We start from the raw sequence: 15512 nt of genomic DNA on the forward strand, positions 1-15512 counted from the left end.
TTTGCTCAGAGTCAGGATAAATAGAAGCAGGCCAAAAAGCCAGTGGAGAAAGGGTCAGGAGGAAAAGGCACTGGGATTGTGGTTATTTGTCCGGCAATCCTGGACATAGGATGCTGGGGTTAAGTGCAAGGAGCCCTGGCCTCTGTGTGGCCCACCTCCAAGATTCAAAGCATTGTTCTGGACAGAGAAGGCTTCCCCTATTCTGGATGGGCAACATCTGGAAAGATTATCTTTGGCCTTTCTTGGGTCCCCAAGCTTGCAGTTTGGAACAGCAGCAATTGTTAGGATTCTGGCATGATTGGAAAGTGCACAACAAGCTCCTCTGGGCCATCTGTAGTGTCTGTGAAGTCTGCATGCACAGAAAAGAGCAGGGCTTTGATTGTGCTGTTATGGTCATCATCCTGACACTGTTAACTGCATGCATTTTGTTCGGCCTCCACTGTTAGGCCAGGGATATTTTCTGTGAGCATCTTCTGAAGACCTCAAGAAAAGGTTCCTCTTAGCCATATTCAAAGAATAGCAGAGTTAGGAGGGACCTTAGAGGTCTTCTAGTCCAACTCTCTCCTCAAGTAAGAGACCCTATACCGTTCCACACAAATGGCTGTCTAATGTTTTCTACAAAACCTCCAGTGTTGGAACACCCACAATTTCTGAAGGCAAGCCCTTCCACTGGTTGATTGTTCTCATTGTCAGGAAATTTCTCCTTAGTTCTAGGTTGCTTCTCTCCTTGATCAGTTTCCATCCATTGTTTCTTGTCCTACCCTCAAATGCTTTGGAGAATAGTTTGACCCCCTCTTCTTTGTGGCAGCCCCTCAAACACTGGAACACTGCTATTGTGTCACCCCTATTTCTTCTTTTCTTTAGTCTGGCCAAACCCAATTCCTGCAGCCGTTCTTCATATGGTTTAGTCTCCAGTCCCCTAATCATCTTTGTTGCTCTTTTCTGCACTCTTTCCAGAGTCTCAACATCTTTTTGATAATATGATGACCAGAACAGGATGCATTATTCTAAGTGTGGTCTTACTAAGGCTTTATAAAGCGGTACTAATACTTCACATGATCTTGATGTTATCCCTCTGTTAATGCAGCCTAGGATTGCATTTGCTTTACTTTGAAAATGCAAACCAGAATTACAAAGTCCCCAAGAAAAGTTTTACTTAGCTGGCCCAGTTTCTACCCCCACCCTCTCTACTTAAGCTATCAACAGAAGAGCTAGCACATAATGTTGTGCCTAAAAATTACCAAGTTCTGTAGCTGTCTTATGCTTCCTCGAGTAACTAATTAAAACAATTAATCAGCTTAATAAAAAATAAGAAAAGTTTCCAACTGACATACTCCTTGAATTATATGTTCCTCGGTTCACACCTCTTAACATTTAGATGAAAACTCATAAAAACAGCCACTGCCTCCACCCACCTCCGCTTCTATTAATCTCCATGGAATGAAAACAGAAAATGAAACAGCAAAGCAATAGTTTAGTTTCCCTGGTTTTGTGTTTCTTCCTTGTGGCACACACAACGCTACGTTTTCAAGCGGCCCTGGATAGCTAAATTAAATCTTTCAAAAGTAATAGATGTTTCTTGCAGTCAGAATCCATATATTACAATTCAACCAAACACTACTTCACCTGGTAAGCTTTTCTCCTGCAAGGTGGAGCCTTTCAACAGAATATAAAAGGTTAGGCCTTTTAAAAACAAATTACCAACATGAAATACGGATATTTTACGAGTGGCACAAAGTTTATTCCCCCAAATAATAAGCATGCAAGAGACAGACAGCAAGAAGAACAGAATTCACAGCCAATACAAATTCAGAAAAAGCTAAGGGCTCTTTTTAATCTCACTCTCTCTGTCTCTTAAAATCTATATTTCTGCCTCCAGTAATATTCTGTCTCAGCTCATATCTCCTGACTCTGAATCTTATTCTTCTCTGTGCAAATTCCACTTATGAAATTCACAGAGGAAAGTTGACTCAAAACAAGTTGTGTCTCCCTCTTTATTTTTCTTTTTAGTTCAGCTCCAGCAAAGCGTCCACTGTTGATACCAAGTTGGTTCTGGAGGTCAAGACCGAAGACCTTAGCTTGGAATTAGATCTAGAGTGATACCGAAATACTCATTGTTAATTAGCTCTGGATGAGTGCCGAAAACAATGGTGCTTATTTTTCCCATAAGGAAAAATGAGTCACAAAGGCAACGGACAAGTTCTAGCTTGAGCATCGAATACCAAACAGACAATGCGTACCAGGACTATTTTTTTGTGTCAAAATGCGTTGCGTACAGGTAGTCCTCAACTTACGACCACAATGGAGTCCAACATTTATGTTGCTAAGTGAGACACTTGTTAAGTGAATCTTGCTCCATTTTACAAAATTTCAAAGCAGTTGAATACCAAGGTACCCCTGTACAAGAATCTGATCCAATTTTGGACACTGGTATTATGTGCCTTGCCTACGCTGATATGCCACGGTTGAACTGGAACCCAAATCCATTCAGACAGATGTCTTTGGAGAAGGCCATCGGTCTCTCATCTTTTGGTACCCCCTTGTCTTGAAACTTAACAAGTGAAAGCAGAGTTTCTTGGAAAAAGTTAAATTCTGAAATGCCAACAGCATGCCTGAAAAATGCATCTAGGGATCTATGCCTGCCATTGTCTCTTCTGTTCCCCAAGGACCAAGATAAGGCTGAGCAGAAGGACAGATTTTATCAGTTGAGTGACTGGACTCATTTATTAAGAGCTGCAGATACCATCTGGAGAAAAGACTCTTTCAAGGCAAGAAAACAGGTGCAAACAGACAGGAAGTTAAAAAGAAACCAGCAGTGAAGAGAAATCCACCTGTATCTGAAGCATACGATGCAAATATTTTACTGGAGGAATAAATGTTAAGATCATTTATTCCTAACAAATGTGGAAGTCCTACCTAATGGTGGTAGCCTTCATTAAGAAGGCATTCAAACTTCAGGTTTCCTTAATGAATGCAACAATTTATGGAATTGGGGTAAGGAAGTCTTTGTCCCTAGGTCCACAAGGCAGACTTGTCAAAGAAAGCTTGGCTGACTAAAACCTCCGGAAAGAAACCTCATCCAGAAGACCAGAGGTTCAGGAGAAGCAGAAGCACCGCACACCTACCTGACTGTGTTAGTAGCATGACATGGACACCGTTTGTTGCACTTCAGCCCATAGTATCCCTCTGGACAGATCCGCTCCTGGCAATGGATGCCCTTGAAGCCCGGATCACACAGGCATGCTCCGTTGACATGATAGCACTTGGCTCTGTTCTCACAGTTACATTTCTCCACACACTGGAAGCCAAATGTCCCCACTGGACACTCCTCCTGACATCTACAAAGAAACATCATGGACTTAGGATCAGGTAGTCACTCTGGAGGGCTTGCAAAAGACTTCCAAGTCTGGCTTTGTAGAACATCTAGGACTCTGCAGTCAAGGGTGTCCACAGGAGGAGGGTCCACCCATCTTAAAGTTGCCAAGGTTGGGCTAAACCATAAATCAATCACAAGCCACAAGTGTTGGGTCCATACAATATCTAATCCAAACCAACTATATTCTGTCAATATTGCACGGGATTTGACCAGAATGAATTCATTCCTGGTGTTCTCAGACATGGTATACTGAGTGGGGTGTTATTCCGATTCTGATTATTAGTCCCATCCCTGCTCAAGCAGGAGACCCTATACCAGGGGTAGGCAACCTTGGCTCTTTTATGACTCGTGGACCTCAACTCCCAGAATCCCTGAGCCAGCATGGCTCAGCTTGGAAACCTCTCCCTTTCCCCTCAGCATGGCTGGCTCAGGAATTCTGGGAGTTGAAGTCCACGAGTCATAAAAGAGCCGAGGTTGCCTACCCCTGCCCAAATGCCTGAATTTTGATCACGTGATCGTGAGGAAAAAATATTTAAATATTTAAACCAGGGGTCTTCAAACTTGGCCCTTTGATGACTCGTGGACTTCAACTCCCAGAATTCCTGAGCCAGCCTGGCTCAGCTTGGAAACCTCTCCCTTTCCCCTCAGCATGGCTGGCTCAGGAATTCTGGGAGTTGAAGTCCACGAGTCACAAAAGAGCCGAGGTTGCCTACTCCTGCCCTATATACCATCCCAGACAGTCTCTTCTTAAAAACCTCCAGTGATTATGTTTAACGACTGGAGGCTAGCAAGTCATACCACCACTGATTAAAATGTTTACTATAACTGCCCTGCAGAGAAGATACTGCTAATTATTTCTTTCTTGGTCATTTTGCACAGAATAGAAAGTGTTAAAATATGACCATAAGAGAGAAAATATTTAAGCGGGCATTGCTGGCCTGGGAAAATAATGCAGCAATTAAATTGCTTAATAGGAAATGGAATATACAGCGGTTGGTTTAATTTAATATAATTTTGACCAGAAACAAACATGCTGTGAAAAACACTTAGTAGTTTTGCTGCTATATATACTTCTGCAGGAGTTTATCATCTGCGATAATGATTTTAAGGCATTTTTAGTTGGTAGAACAGTCTTCTGTTACCTTTTAAAAGAGAAATATTACTTTTAATGTTGCGGTTGAAGTTAATTAAGAACTGATTTACATATTTAGATAATTAAATATGGAACATCGCTGCGGAATGTAAATAGTTCAAAGTAAATGGTTCAAAATACACCCACCCCTGGAAAGCTACTTTGTTAAGATCCAGAATTTTAGGCTTTATGGAATGCAAGTTTTCTACCTAGGAAGAATTTTTGGGTATGTTTATGTAATGCAGGAAACTTTACAGATATGCCCTGAATATCTATAACCTTAAAATGGCCCATTTTCTCTTGAAATGAACTGTCCAGTTCCTCTGATTCAAATTATATCCAAGTAGTTTCTCACTGCAAATATCTCTTAGGTCCCCAGCTTTGTGGACCGGCAGTGGTGATGGCAGGGTGGGGGGAGAGGGGATGGTTCTGTGTGAGCGCATGCACAACTCCATTTACACAAATGGTGGGTATTCACAGATGCCACTCGCACAAATGGAGCTTGCACAAGTGGCCCGGGGCTTGGGGACCCCTGTTTTAGGCTACCAATGAGCCTTCAGTCCTGCCATCTCTTTTCATCATTTTTGAGAATTTAATCTCAGCGGCCAATTCTTTGATTTGCCCCTCTACGTCCGCTCTTGCAGGTTGCGTCCTTTCTGGAACTCTGGTGTGTGTGTGTGTGTGTGTGTGTGTGCGCACACACATGTCTTTCACACCTAACCTTTTGGCGGTTGGAACTGAGCAGCCCTCGATCTTCCTGACCACAGCACCCATGCTTTCTTTGGCTGAGCGGCTGGCAACTCTCACGAATGAAGGCAAAATATACGTGTCCCAGGATAACGTTGCAGGATTTCACTGAGTAAACAAGGAGTCCCTGTGGATTTTACTCTGCTACGGTAGTCACTGCTGACTATAGAGGATGGTGCTCTGTCTCCATTTCAAGACCATTGAACCAGCACTGTGTGAAGTCATTTCTGCAGTCAGGGGGCCAGCATGATGTCTTGGCGTGCTGTTACTTTCCCACTGCAGTGGTACCCATTTATCTACTCGCGTTTACATGCATTCAAACTGCTAGGTGAGCAGGAGCTGGGGCGAGGACGGGAGCTCACCCGTCACATGATGCTCGGGTCTCAAACCTGGGCTTTCCAGCTGATAAATCCAGCATCTTAACCACTGAGCCGTCTTGCCACCTCTTTTTTTGGATTCATGCTGGAGCCCAATCAGCAACAGTTCCCTGAGGATGGGCTCCAGGACAAGCCCAAAAGCTTGGAAGAATAAACTTTTGGTCCCAGTGACTGACTCAGATTGGATCCTGCAGTTGGCAACCCTTTCTGGCTGATGGGGAAACATGCCCCACTGTTACCTGTGCTTATTTAAGCAGAAAAACACAACACTCATGGAGATGAACGGGCTGCTGAACACCTCTATCATCCTGTATTTACAGGCGCTATCTAGCCTCTAAAATATCAAACCTTGGTGCCTTCATCCATTTAACATAATTAGGAGCCCTTTGCTCCCCGATCCTCACTTCTCTATGGTTTATCCCTCTGCTATCTTGTAAAGATCAAATACACTCTATAAGTGAATTTCACGCAGTGGAAACGTCTCACTTCCTATCCAATCAATCCCCAAAGACCATTAGGGGCGAAACGCGCTGCTCGGTTAAATTATACCACGACCGAATGCACCCTTGCCCGATTCGTGTTCAGTTTTCCATTTCACCCTTCTTATCTGGAGAGAGATACTTTACAGCCGTTCTTTGGGGCTTTAATAATAAGTGCATAATTATTTCAGCTCGGGTTAATATACTTGTCAGCAGCAGAATTAATGGCCACAATTTCACAAAATATTAAACACTACCATGCTTTGTTTAACACATTATATACATGTAACAAATATTAGTTTCTTTTACAAACACTATAAGACAGGCGGCCAGCCCATTTGTATAAAAGTGATATGTTTCTATCTTACATGAAAAAAGGACATTGGCCCCTCGAAACATTTAAACTCTTTGGGTCACAATTTCATACACACCAGTAAAACATACGTAGGAAAACAAATAAACAAGCAAAAAAAGAAATCACACACTGGTTCACTGCAACTGTTTGCAAAACGACTGGGTTTTTTTATTATTCTACCTTTTGCTTTATGGCTTGGGCAGTGTAATGTGTCCTAACTTTTATTGCTTTTTAGCAAGTTGACTTTGCATCCAGTGCGTATCGTCAGCTTTTTATTTGATTGTGCATTTCCCCATGACGCTTTCCATGGATGCGTTTAGAGGTTTGCTTAATACTAATTTGTTATTTTTTTTTTTACAACACCTAGAGAATTTGTAAAGAAGTTAAGATCAAAGAATAAAAGAGGGCGGTCCCTCCCTTTTCTATAATCGTGCGACCCAGCCATCTGTGGTGATTCTCCCATGCAACGGTTGTAAGTGTGAAAAACAGTCATAAATCATTTGTTTCAATGCCGTTGTAACTTTGAACGGTCACTAAATGCACTGTTGTAAGTCGAGGACTACCTGTAATGAAAATAGATTCTTGACACCTGCAAGAGTGTCTTTTTGCACTACGTTTGTTGTTTCTGTTGGGCAGGATTTCCAATGAAAAGCTCAACTGCTTGCAAATTCTAAAATGGTCTAAGAGGTAATCCTTGATTTACAGCCATTCATTTAGCGACTGTTTGAAGTTACAACAGCACTGAAAAAAAATGACTTGCAACAGCTTGTCACACTTACAGCCGTCGCAGCATCCTTACAGTTACATGTTCAAAACGTGGGTGCTTGACAACTAGCGTGCATTTACAAATACTGTAGGGTGGTGCGATTGCCGTTTCTGACCTTCCCAGAGTCATGGGGGAACCTGAATTCACTTAACAACCACTTGATTCAATTAACAAAAGCACTGATTTGTCTAACAATCCTGGCGACTGTGCTCATAAAATCGGGAAGGGCCCACTTAACAACTGTCTGGCTTAGCAATTGAAATTTGGATCCAAATGATGGCCATAACTTGAGAACTACTGTAATGCTCAAGATACCTAGCGCTATCAACCTGAAAATTGTCAAATTATTCAAAATACACAACTGCCTCTAATTGACCAGAAACGAAACAGCAGTTCATTTCCCATACATTTTTAGTGAGTAAGACGTTTTAATCAAATATTTACCTCAACATACATGCTTTATTATCTTCATTTACTAGGCAGAAATTTATGAGCTAGCTTTAAGGAGTGCAAATAGAGCTTCCAGCTGGGGTGCTACTAAAAAAAAATCTATTATTAGGAATATTTTTAAATTATTTAAAGGTCACTCAGAAGCAAGTTTTTGTTTAGAATGGTAAAAGAGAAAAGAGATTGTACTAAAAGAAACCAAGAAGTCTCATTTTTTAAAATTTCAGTTGGTTCATTGGTTCTGTTGTACAGGTAAAATAAAAGCACCTAGAGATTTAAAAACAAACAGTGTCTGTTAGTTAAACTTAATTGAAAATTGTAGTTAAAAGTTTAACTAAAGCCAGAAATGAATCTTGAAATTGCAAGAGTTTTGGCTTTAGAACTTAATTTCATGAATTGGGAGCCATGTTCCTTCAGCAAACTAGGAACTCTGCAGGGTAGAGAAAAAAAGCTAAAATTCATTGCTTACTCTTGAGGGAATTAATTGATGCAACGGCAATGCATTTGCATATCCTGTAAACACGGAGTGTTCCCTGTTAAATTTATTGCTGCAAATATCTAAATTAAATTAAATTTAATCCATTATACTTTATAAGGGACATTAAAAAAAAACCCTCAGCAACCTAACTAATAATAAAAATGGGGATTGTTGCCAATGAAAATGTTAGAAGCGATAATATCTCTCTGGAAAAATGTGACTCATTTTCAGGAGAGCTATGAAGCATTTAGGAAAAAGGTTCCTTTTTTTTTTTTTTTTCCTTTTTCTCTCCTTTAAATCGTGACCCATTTCAAGGACGCAGTTTCTTGACTTCCGATTTGGGCAGCCAAAAATATAAATATAGGCAGGGAAACTGAAATTTGCATAGTATATAATGGCAGGTGTGTGTTTGTCTGTATTTTGGTTTTTCTGCTTGTTAATGACCACAATAAAGTTATTTGATGGGTGTGTGTGTGTGTGTGTATGTGTGTGTGTGTGAGAGAGAGAGAGAGAGAGAGAGAGAGAGAGAGAGAGAGAGAAGAGCTGACTGGGTGACTTTGGGCCAATCACCAGGAGATGGTGAGTTCTAGTCCCACTTTAGGCATGAAAGCCAGCTGAGTGACCTTGGGCTAATCCCTCTCTCTCAGCCTAATCCACTTCACAGAGTTGTTGTGAGGAAAATAGGAGAAAGAAAGAGCACTGATTATATTCGCCACCTTGAGTTATTTGTAAAAACAATAAAGGCAGGATACCAATAAACAGACAATAAACAAATAAAAATAAACTTGTCCAAATAGGAATTTTTGAATACATTTCAAGATCACAACTTTTCTCAAGCCAAGAACAATGAATCGAGATGTTTCTGTGCATTAATGAGTCACCTGGGGAGATGTTTAGCAGCATCAAATTTCTGGGTGTGCAGCTAACGAGTAGGCTGGCTTGGTCGCTCAATAGTGAGACACTGGTGAAGCGGGCACAGCAGCGCCTGCATTTTCTGCGTCGCATAAGAAAAGCACATCTTCCTTCCCCTGTCCTGACCACTTTCTACAGAGGGATGATTGAGAGCATCCTGTCATTCTGCATCACAGTCTGGTTTGGAAGCATCCCTGCTTCGGACAGGAAGGCGATGCAGAGAGTGGTGAGGACAGCAGAAAAGATTATTGGCAGTTCCCTCCCTCCCATCCAGGACATAGCACATAAGTGTTGCTTGACCGGGTCTGCAAGGTTGTCTGGGACACTACACATCCTCTTCACGACCTGTTTTCCTTGTTACCTTCTGAGAGGAGGCTCCGTGGTATCCGAAGCAGAACATCCAGATTCAGTCACAGTTTTATTCCATACAGTATTAACCTTGTGAACTCTAAAGCTTCCTCTTTCTGCTAGGTATTCAAGATGGACAGTTGATTAATATTTATATGTTATTTATATGTAAGGATGTAGGTTTATGATGTTGTGTATAGCATGTTTAAATATGTGTTATGGACACTTTTGAGAGCAAGCAACAGAATTTCATTTTTAATGTGTGCCAATGTGCCCACAGTAAAAAAAAAATGACAAAAAAGGTTATCTATCTATGTAATGTCCCCATTGGGAATCTCCCTGATCATTTCAGATTATTGCCTTTTAGGAAGCATGAAACAAACTTGTTGACTTATTTGCAATTTTTGTCAGCGTGCCAGATTTATCAATTTATTTTCCAGTCCAAGGTTGGGTTATCAAAATAAATGAATAACCCATCCTAACATTTGTGTTTTGGAGTACACTGCTCTGAACATGTTTTTATTTAAATATTTGTTTTCGGAAACAATTTTCTTGAATGCATTTTTCTACAGTATTTCCACACATAAATGGACTGTCGTCTGAATGTTCTCTAATATATATTTTTCAATTACTGTTGAACAGCTGCACTGTAAAAATCAGAGAACTTTAGATTTTTTTAAAAAAAATAACTAATTTTGCTTCAAGAATACAAATTGAGGGAAGATCTGCATCAGCTACCAAATATTCTATCCGTTACCTGCTTTCTGAAAAAAAAAAAAACCTTTAGGAAATAAATCAGAAATCTTTTTATCTTTTGCAAATTAAGGGTTGGGGGAAATGTTTGTGAGCCTATCATTCGGTTTCCGGTCCAATCTGAGTTTTATGACTGTCAACTGATTTTGCTTGTTACCTTTTATCTCTCAGTAGTGCTATTTTGTATTCGAGGTGATTGTTTATTTATACGTCTATCTCGGTAAGATATGCAGCTGCCCTGAGAATTTGTGAGCTGGGGATGACAGATAAATCTTTCGAGAAATGAAATAACAACCTCGGATTGCATAACATTGCCTTACTACACTTTACAGTGTTTCTCATAAATAATTTAGTGTCTTGTGATCAATTAAAAATGAATGCTTTTATTAGGACATAAATTTATTGACATTTGTGGACAAGAGTTGCAAGCTTAACGGTCCAAGGAGTGTTTTCTAAAGCCTCGTGGGATCCTTAGGTCATCTCACCCAAGACAAGAGCACAGATAGTCCTCAACTTACAACTTACAGTTCATTTAGGGACCGTTCAAAGTTACAACGTAACTGAAAAAAGTGACTTAGGACCCTTTTTCACACCGACGGGTCACGTGATCAAAATTCAGGCGCTTGGCGCCTGGTTCATACTTATGACGGTTCGCAGTGTGTCCCGGGGTCACGTGATCCCCTTTTGTGACCTGACGAGCAAAATCAATGGGGAAGCTGGATTCGCTTAACAACAAACTGCAGTGGTTCACTTAAGAACTGTGGCGAGAAAAGCCGTAAAATGGGGCAAAATTCACTTAACTGACGTCTCGCTTAGTAACATAAATGTTGGGCTCAATTGTAGTCGTAAGTCGAGGACTACCTGTACAACAATGTAGCGATGTTCATATTTATAACTGACCCAGATCCTATTGTTCATTTGGGATGCAGAAATAGAAATTGCCTGTTGGAAAACTGTTAAAACCTCCCCCTGGGAGGCTGACCTGCCAAACCTCAGCTGCTCTTCGTACGGCCATCCATCCAGCCACTCAGCCTCACCCCAGCCTCTGTCAGTCGTTGGAAGCCCAGAAGGATCGGGCAAGGCAATTTTTCTTGGTGTACAGACAGGCTGTCATGTCAGGATCACATACGACATTAGCAGATATATTTTTTTTGTAAGAATGCAAAACTTGGTTACCCTTATCTAAAACTTTGTGCCTACCTGTCTCCCATATACCCTGCAGTACACAGGCACACCCCCGTCACGTGGTCGCATTGTCCTCCATTATGACATGGGCATTCTTGGCTGCAGTTAACCCCGTATGTTCCCGATGGGCAAGGCTGAGCACACACAGAACCCTGAGCGAGAGAAAGAGAGAGAGAGAGAGAGAGAGAGAGAGAGAGAGAGAGGGAGAGAGAGAGAGAGATTGAGATTGAGATTAAAAATCGGAGCTTTTAAATGAGAGATTGGACAGCCATTTGTCCGAAATGGTTATAGGGTCTCCTGCTTGAGTAGAGGGTTAGACTAGAAGACCTCCAAGGTTCCTTCCAATTCTCTTATTCTGTAACTTCTGTAACCTGTGTGGGATTATCTAAAACCAACCGTTTTCATTGTTTTCAATATCTCCAAATAATAATTTTGTTCCAAAAGGAATTAAAAAGGTGGAATTTGGACCAAATTTAACAAACGTAGGGTATAAAACTTAGAATATCTTTAAAGTTGTTATTAAAATGTGATTCAGAAACAAAATAAAAATTCTTGAGTAAGGGTATGGAGAATAGAACAATTGAAGTGCAAATTATACACACACACATATCTCCCATATATACATACACACACACACACACATATTCACTTACTCAGGAATCTTTGTTTTATACATGTATGTGGGCGTGAGTGGGGGTGTGAGGGTGGGACAGTGGTTAGAAAGCAGCATTGCAGGCTGATTCTGCTCACTGCCAGGAGTTCGATCCTGACCAGCTCATGGTTGACTCCACCTTTTATCCTTTCAAGGTCAATAAAATGAGAACCCCAGATTGTTGGGGGCAATGTGCTGACTCTGTAAACCGCTTAGAGAGGGTTGTAAATGCACCGTGAAGCGATATATAGGTCTAAGTGCTATTGCTATAAAGTTTATTTTAAGCTATGAAATTGTATATGACATCTTTCTCCTCCAAATACCCTAAACAAAAAAACAAAATCTCTAAAGTCCAAGTTAGATATTCTGGGAAGTACAAACTCCCAGCCTCAGGTCTGTCTGCTTGTACATTCCGGTTGGCTGCAGTCAGATGCCAAATACCAAGACTTTCAAAATCCAGCAAAAGAAGAAAAAGTTTCACTTTTGTTGTAGCCATGCTGAAGTTTTCTCTTTTCTCTTTTTTATGAAAGCCCTGGAGAGGCTCTCTTAAACTCACACTCTCGGTATTTGTAAGCAGACTACTTTTACTTAGAAATTCAAGTCCTTCCCCATGCAGACACTCTAAACCTTGGCTTTGTCCTAGGGGAGAAGGAACCTCAGATATGATTTTTAAGAAACTTCCCAGCATCCTTTGGAGGGTCTACTCTGCATCCTTGTAGGTGAAACATTTTTGGCTCACCACAGCTTGTTGGCAGGATTTTTTTTTTGCAGTTACCCTATTAATTTCGGTTTTCCTATTTTCCGCAGGACATTTTTAACCCTGCAGCAATTATGTTGTATTGATTCAAGCCTGCAGGTTATGTTGTAGTCTCTGTTTCAGTCTGATGTACAACTAGTGCAAATTACAGCGCTGTGCCACAGACATCACACATCAGCTTGGCACCAACTTTCAGGTCATGCCACTAGAAACAGGCCGGAGGCTGGAGCAATTCTATTCATACTGGGTTCCGTACTCAGCTTTTTAGTTTTGTTTATTTATTGTATTGAGCAGTTTCGGATGCTATCCAGGTGACGCACTTCTCCACGCAGTGTTGCGTATTGTTCTGCAAAACAGTCATTTATTCACTGCAATTAATGAGAGCTTGTTGTTTTTATTACGTCTTGCAAAGGAAGACTGTGAAAAATAAAGGCAAATCCTGCTTGTTTTACTTGCATCCAATTTTGGTCACCACAATATAAAAAAATGTTGAGACACTGGAAAGAGTTCAGAAAAGAGCAACAAAGATGATATGGGGGGCTGGAAGCTAAAATATAGGAAACAGTTGCAGGAATTGGGTATGTCTACTCTAGTGAAAAGAAGAACTAGGGGAGATATGATAGCAGTGTTCCAATATTTGAGGGGCTCCTACAAAGACAAGGGGATCAAACTATTTTCCAAAGCACCAAAAGTCAAGATGAGAGAAAAATGGATGGAAACTAACCAAGGAGAGAAACAACCTAGAACTAAGGAGAATTTCCTAACAGTGAGAACAATCAACCAGTGGAAGGGCTTGCCTTCAGAAGTTGTGGGTGCTCCATCACCGGAAGATTTTTTAAGAGGAGACTGGACAGCTACTTGTCTGGAAGGTCTAGAGCAGGAGGTTAGACTAGAAGACCTCCAAGGCCCCTTCCAGACCTATGGTTCTATGTTCTATGCTCTAAGCTAGGCTCATCTCACAGATGCCTGACAAGAACAACCCTTCCTCCATTTCCTCCCCCAATTCATAGCTTCCCAATAGTTTTTTGTGGTCTTCCCAGGGATAAATAAAGCATCTCCCGAGTCTCTGACTTTTGCTGTTTTCCTCATTTCCAGCAGCAGCAGCATTCGCCAAGGGTTTAATTGTCAAACGGTGGAATAATGCCAGAGGGCATAGCAGAACTGAATGAGGCCTTTGGCAAACCCAGAGGGAGTTAATTATCACGTTATTGATACAGATTTAGATGCTTTTCTTTAAAAAAAATAAAATAAGAGAGNAGAGAGAGAGAGAGAGAGAGAGAGAGAGAGAGAGAGAGAGAGAGAGAGAGAGAGATATTAAAAACTGGAGCTTTTAAAGAAGAGACTGGACAGCCATTTGTCCGAAATGGTTATAGGGTCTCCTGCTTGAGTAGAGGGTTAGACTAGAAGACCTCCAAGGTTCCTTCCAATTCTCTTATTCTGTAACTTCTGTAACCTGTGTGGGATTGTCTAAAACCAACTGTTTTTATTGTTTTCAATATCTCCAAATAATAATTTTGTTCCAAAAGGAATTAAAAAGGTGGAATTTTGACCAAATTTAACAAACGTAGGGTATAAAACTTAGAATATCTTTAAAGTTGTTATTCAAATGTGATTCAGAAACAAAATAAAAATTCTTGAGTAAGGGTATGGAGAATAGAACAATTGAAGTGCAAATTATACACACACACAATCTCCCATATGTACATATACAAATATATACACATACACACACACATATATATTCAGGAATATTTGTTTTATACTCAGGAATCATTGTTTTATACATGTGTGTGGGCATGAGTGGGGGTGTGAGAGTGTATATTAGCAGTCATGGTGGGACAGTGGTTAGAAAGCAGCATTGCAGGCTGATTCTGCTCACTGCCAGGAGTTCGATCCTGACCAGCTCATGGTTGACTCCATCTTTTATCCTTTCAAGGTCAATAAAATGAGAACCCCAGATTGTTGGGGGCAATGTGCTGACTCTGTAAACCGCTTAGAGAGGGCTGTAAATGCACCGTGAAGCGATATATAGGTCTAAGTGCTATTGCTATAAAGTTTATTTTAAGCTATGAAATTGTATATGACATCTTTCTCCTCCAAATACCCTAAACAAGAAAACAAAATCTCTAAAGTCCAAGTTAGATATTCTGGGAAGTACAAACTCCCAGCCTCAAGTCTGTCTGCTTGTACATTCCGGTTGGCTGCAGTCAGATGCCAAATACCAAGACTTTAAAAATCCAGCAAAAGAAGAAAAAGTTTCACTTTTGTTGTAGCCATGCTGAAGTTTTCTCTTTTCTCTTTTTTATGAAAGCCCTGGAGAGGCTCTCTTAAACTCACACTCTCGGTATTTGTAAGCAGACTACTTTTACTTAGAAATTCAAGTCCTTCCCCATGCAGACACTCTAAACCTTGGCTTTGTCCTAGGGGAGAAGGAACCTCAGATATGATTTTTAAGAAACTTCCCAGCATCCTTTGGAGGGTCTACTCTGCATCCTTGTAGGTGAAACATTTTTGGCTCACCCCAGCTTGTTGGCAGGATTTTTTTTTTTGCAGTTACCCTATTAATTTCGGTTTTCCTATTTTCCGCAGGACATTTTTAACCCTGCAGCAATTATGTTGTATTGATTCAAGCCTGCAGGTTATGTTGTAGTCTGTGTTTCAGTCTGATGTACAACTAGTGCAAATTACAGCGCTGTGCCACAGACATCACACATCAGCTTGGCACCAACTTTCAGGTCATGCCACTAG

General features: G+C 40.8%; 1 protein-coding gene across 1 annotated transcript in view; it reads right to left on the bottom strand.

Moving 5' to 3' along the window:
• Nucleotides 1–15512, bottom strand: part of MEGF11 (multiple EGF like domains 11) — a 179440-nt gene that overhangs the window by 64095 nt on the left and 99833 nt on the right. The window contains exons 7-8 of the mRNA XM_015818601.1: nt 11371–11507; nt 3126–3338 (exon numbers count right to left, since the gene is read on the bottom strand). Coding sequence (XP_015674087.1) covers nt 3126–3338; nt 11371–11507 — 350 coding nt within the window. The remainder of the gene's footprint in view (nt 1–3125; nt 3339–11370; nt 11508–15512) is intronic.

The sequence above is a fragment of the Protobothrops mucrosquamatus genome, unplaced genomic scaffold (genome assembly GCF_001527695.2).
Source record: "Protobothrops mucrosquamatus isolate PMUCROS unplaced genomic scaffold, P.Mucros_1.0 scaffold768, whole genome shotgun sequence".
In the NCBI taxonomy this organism is placed as follows: domain Eukaryota; kingdom Metazoa; phylum Chordata; class Lepidosauria; order Squamata; family Viperidae; genus Protobothrops; species Protobothrops mucrosquamatus.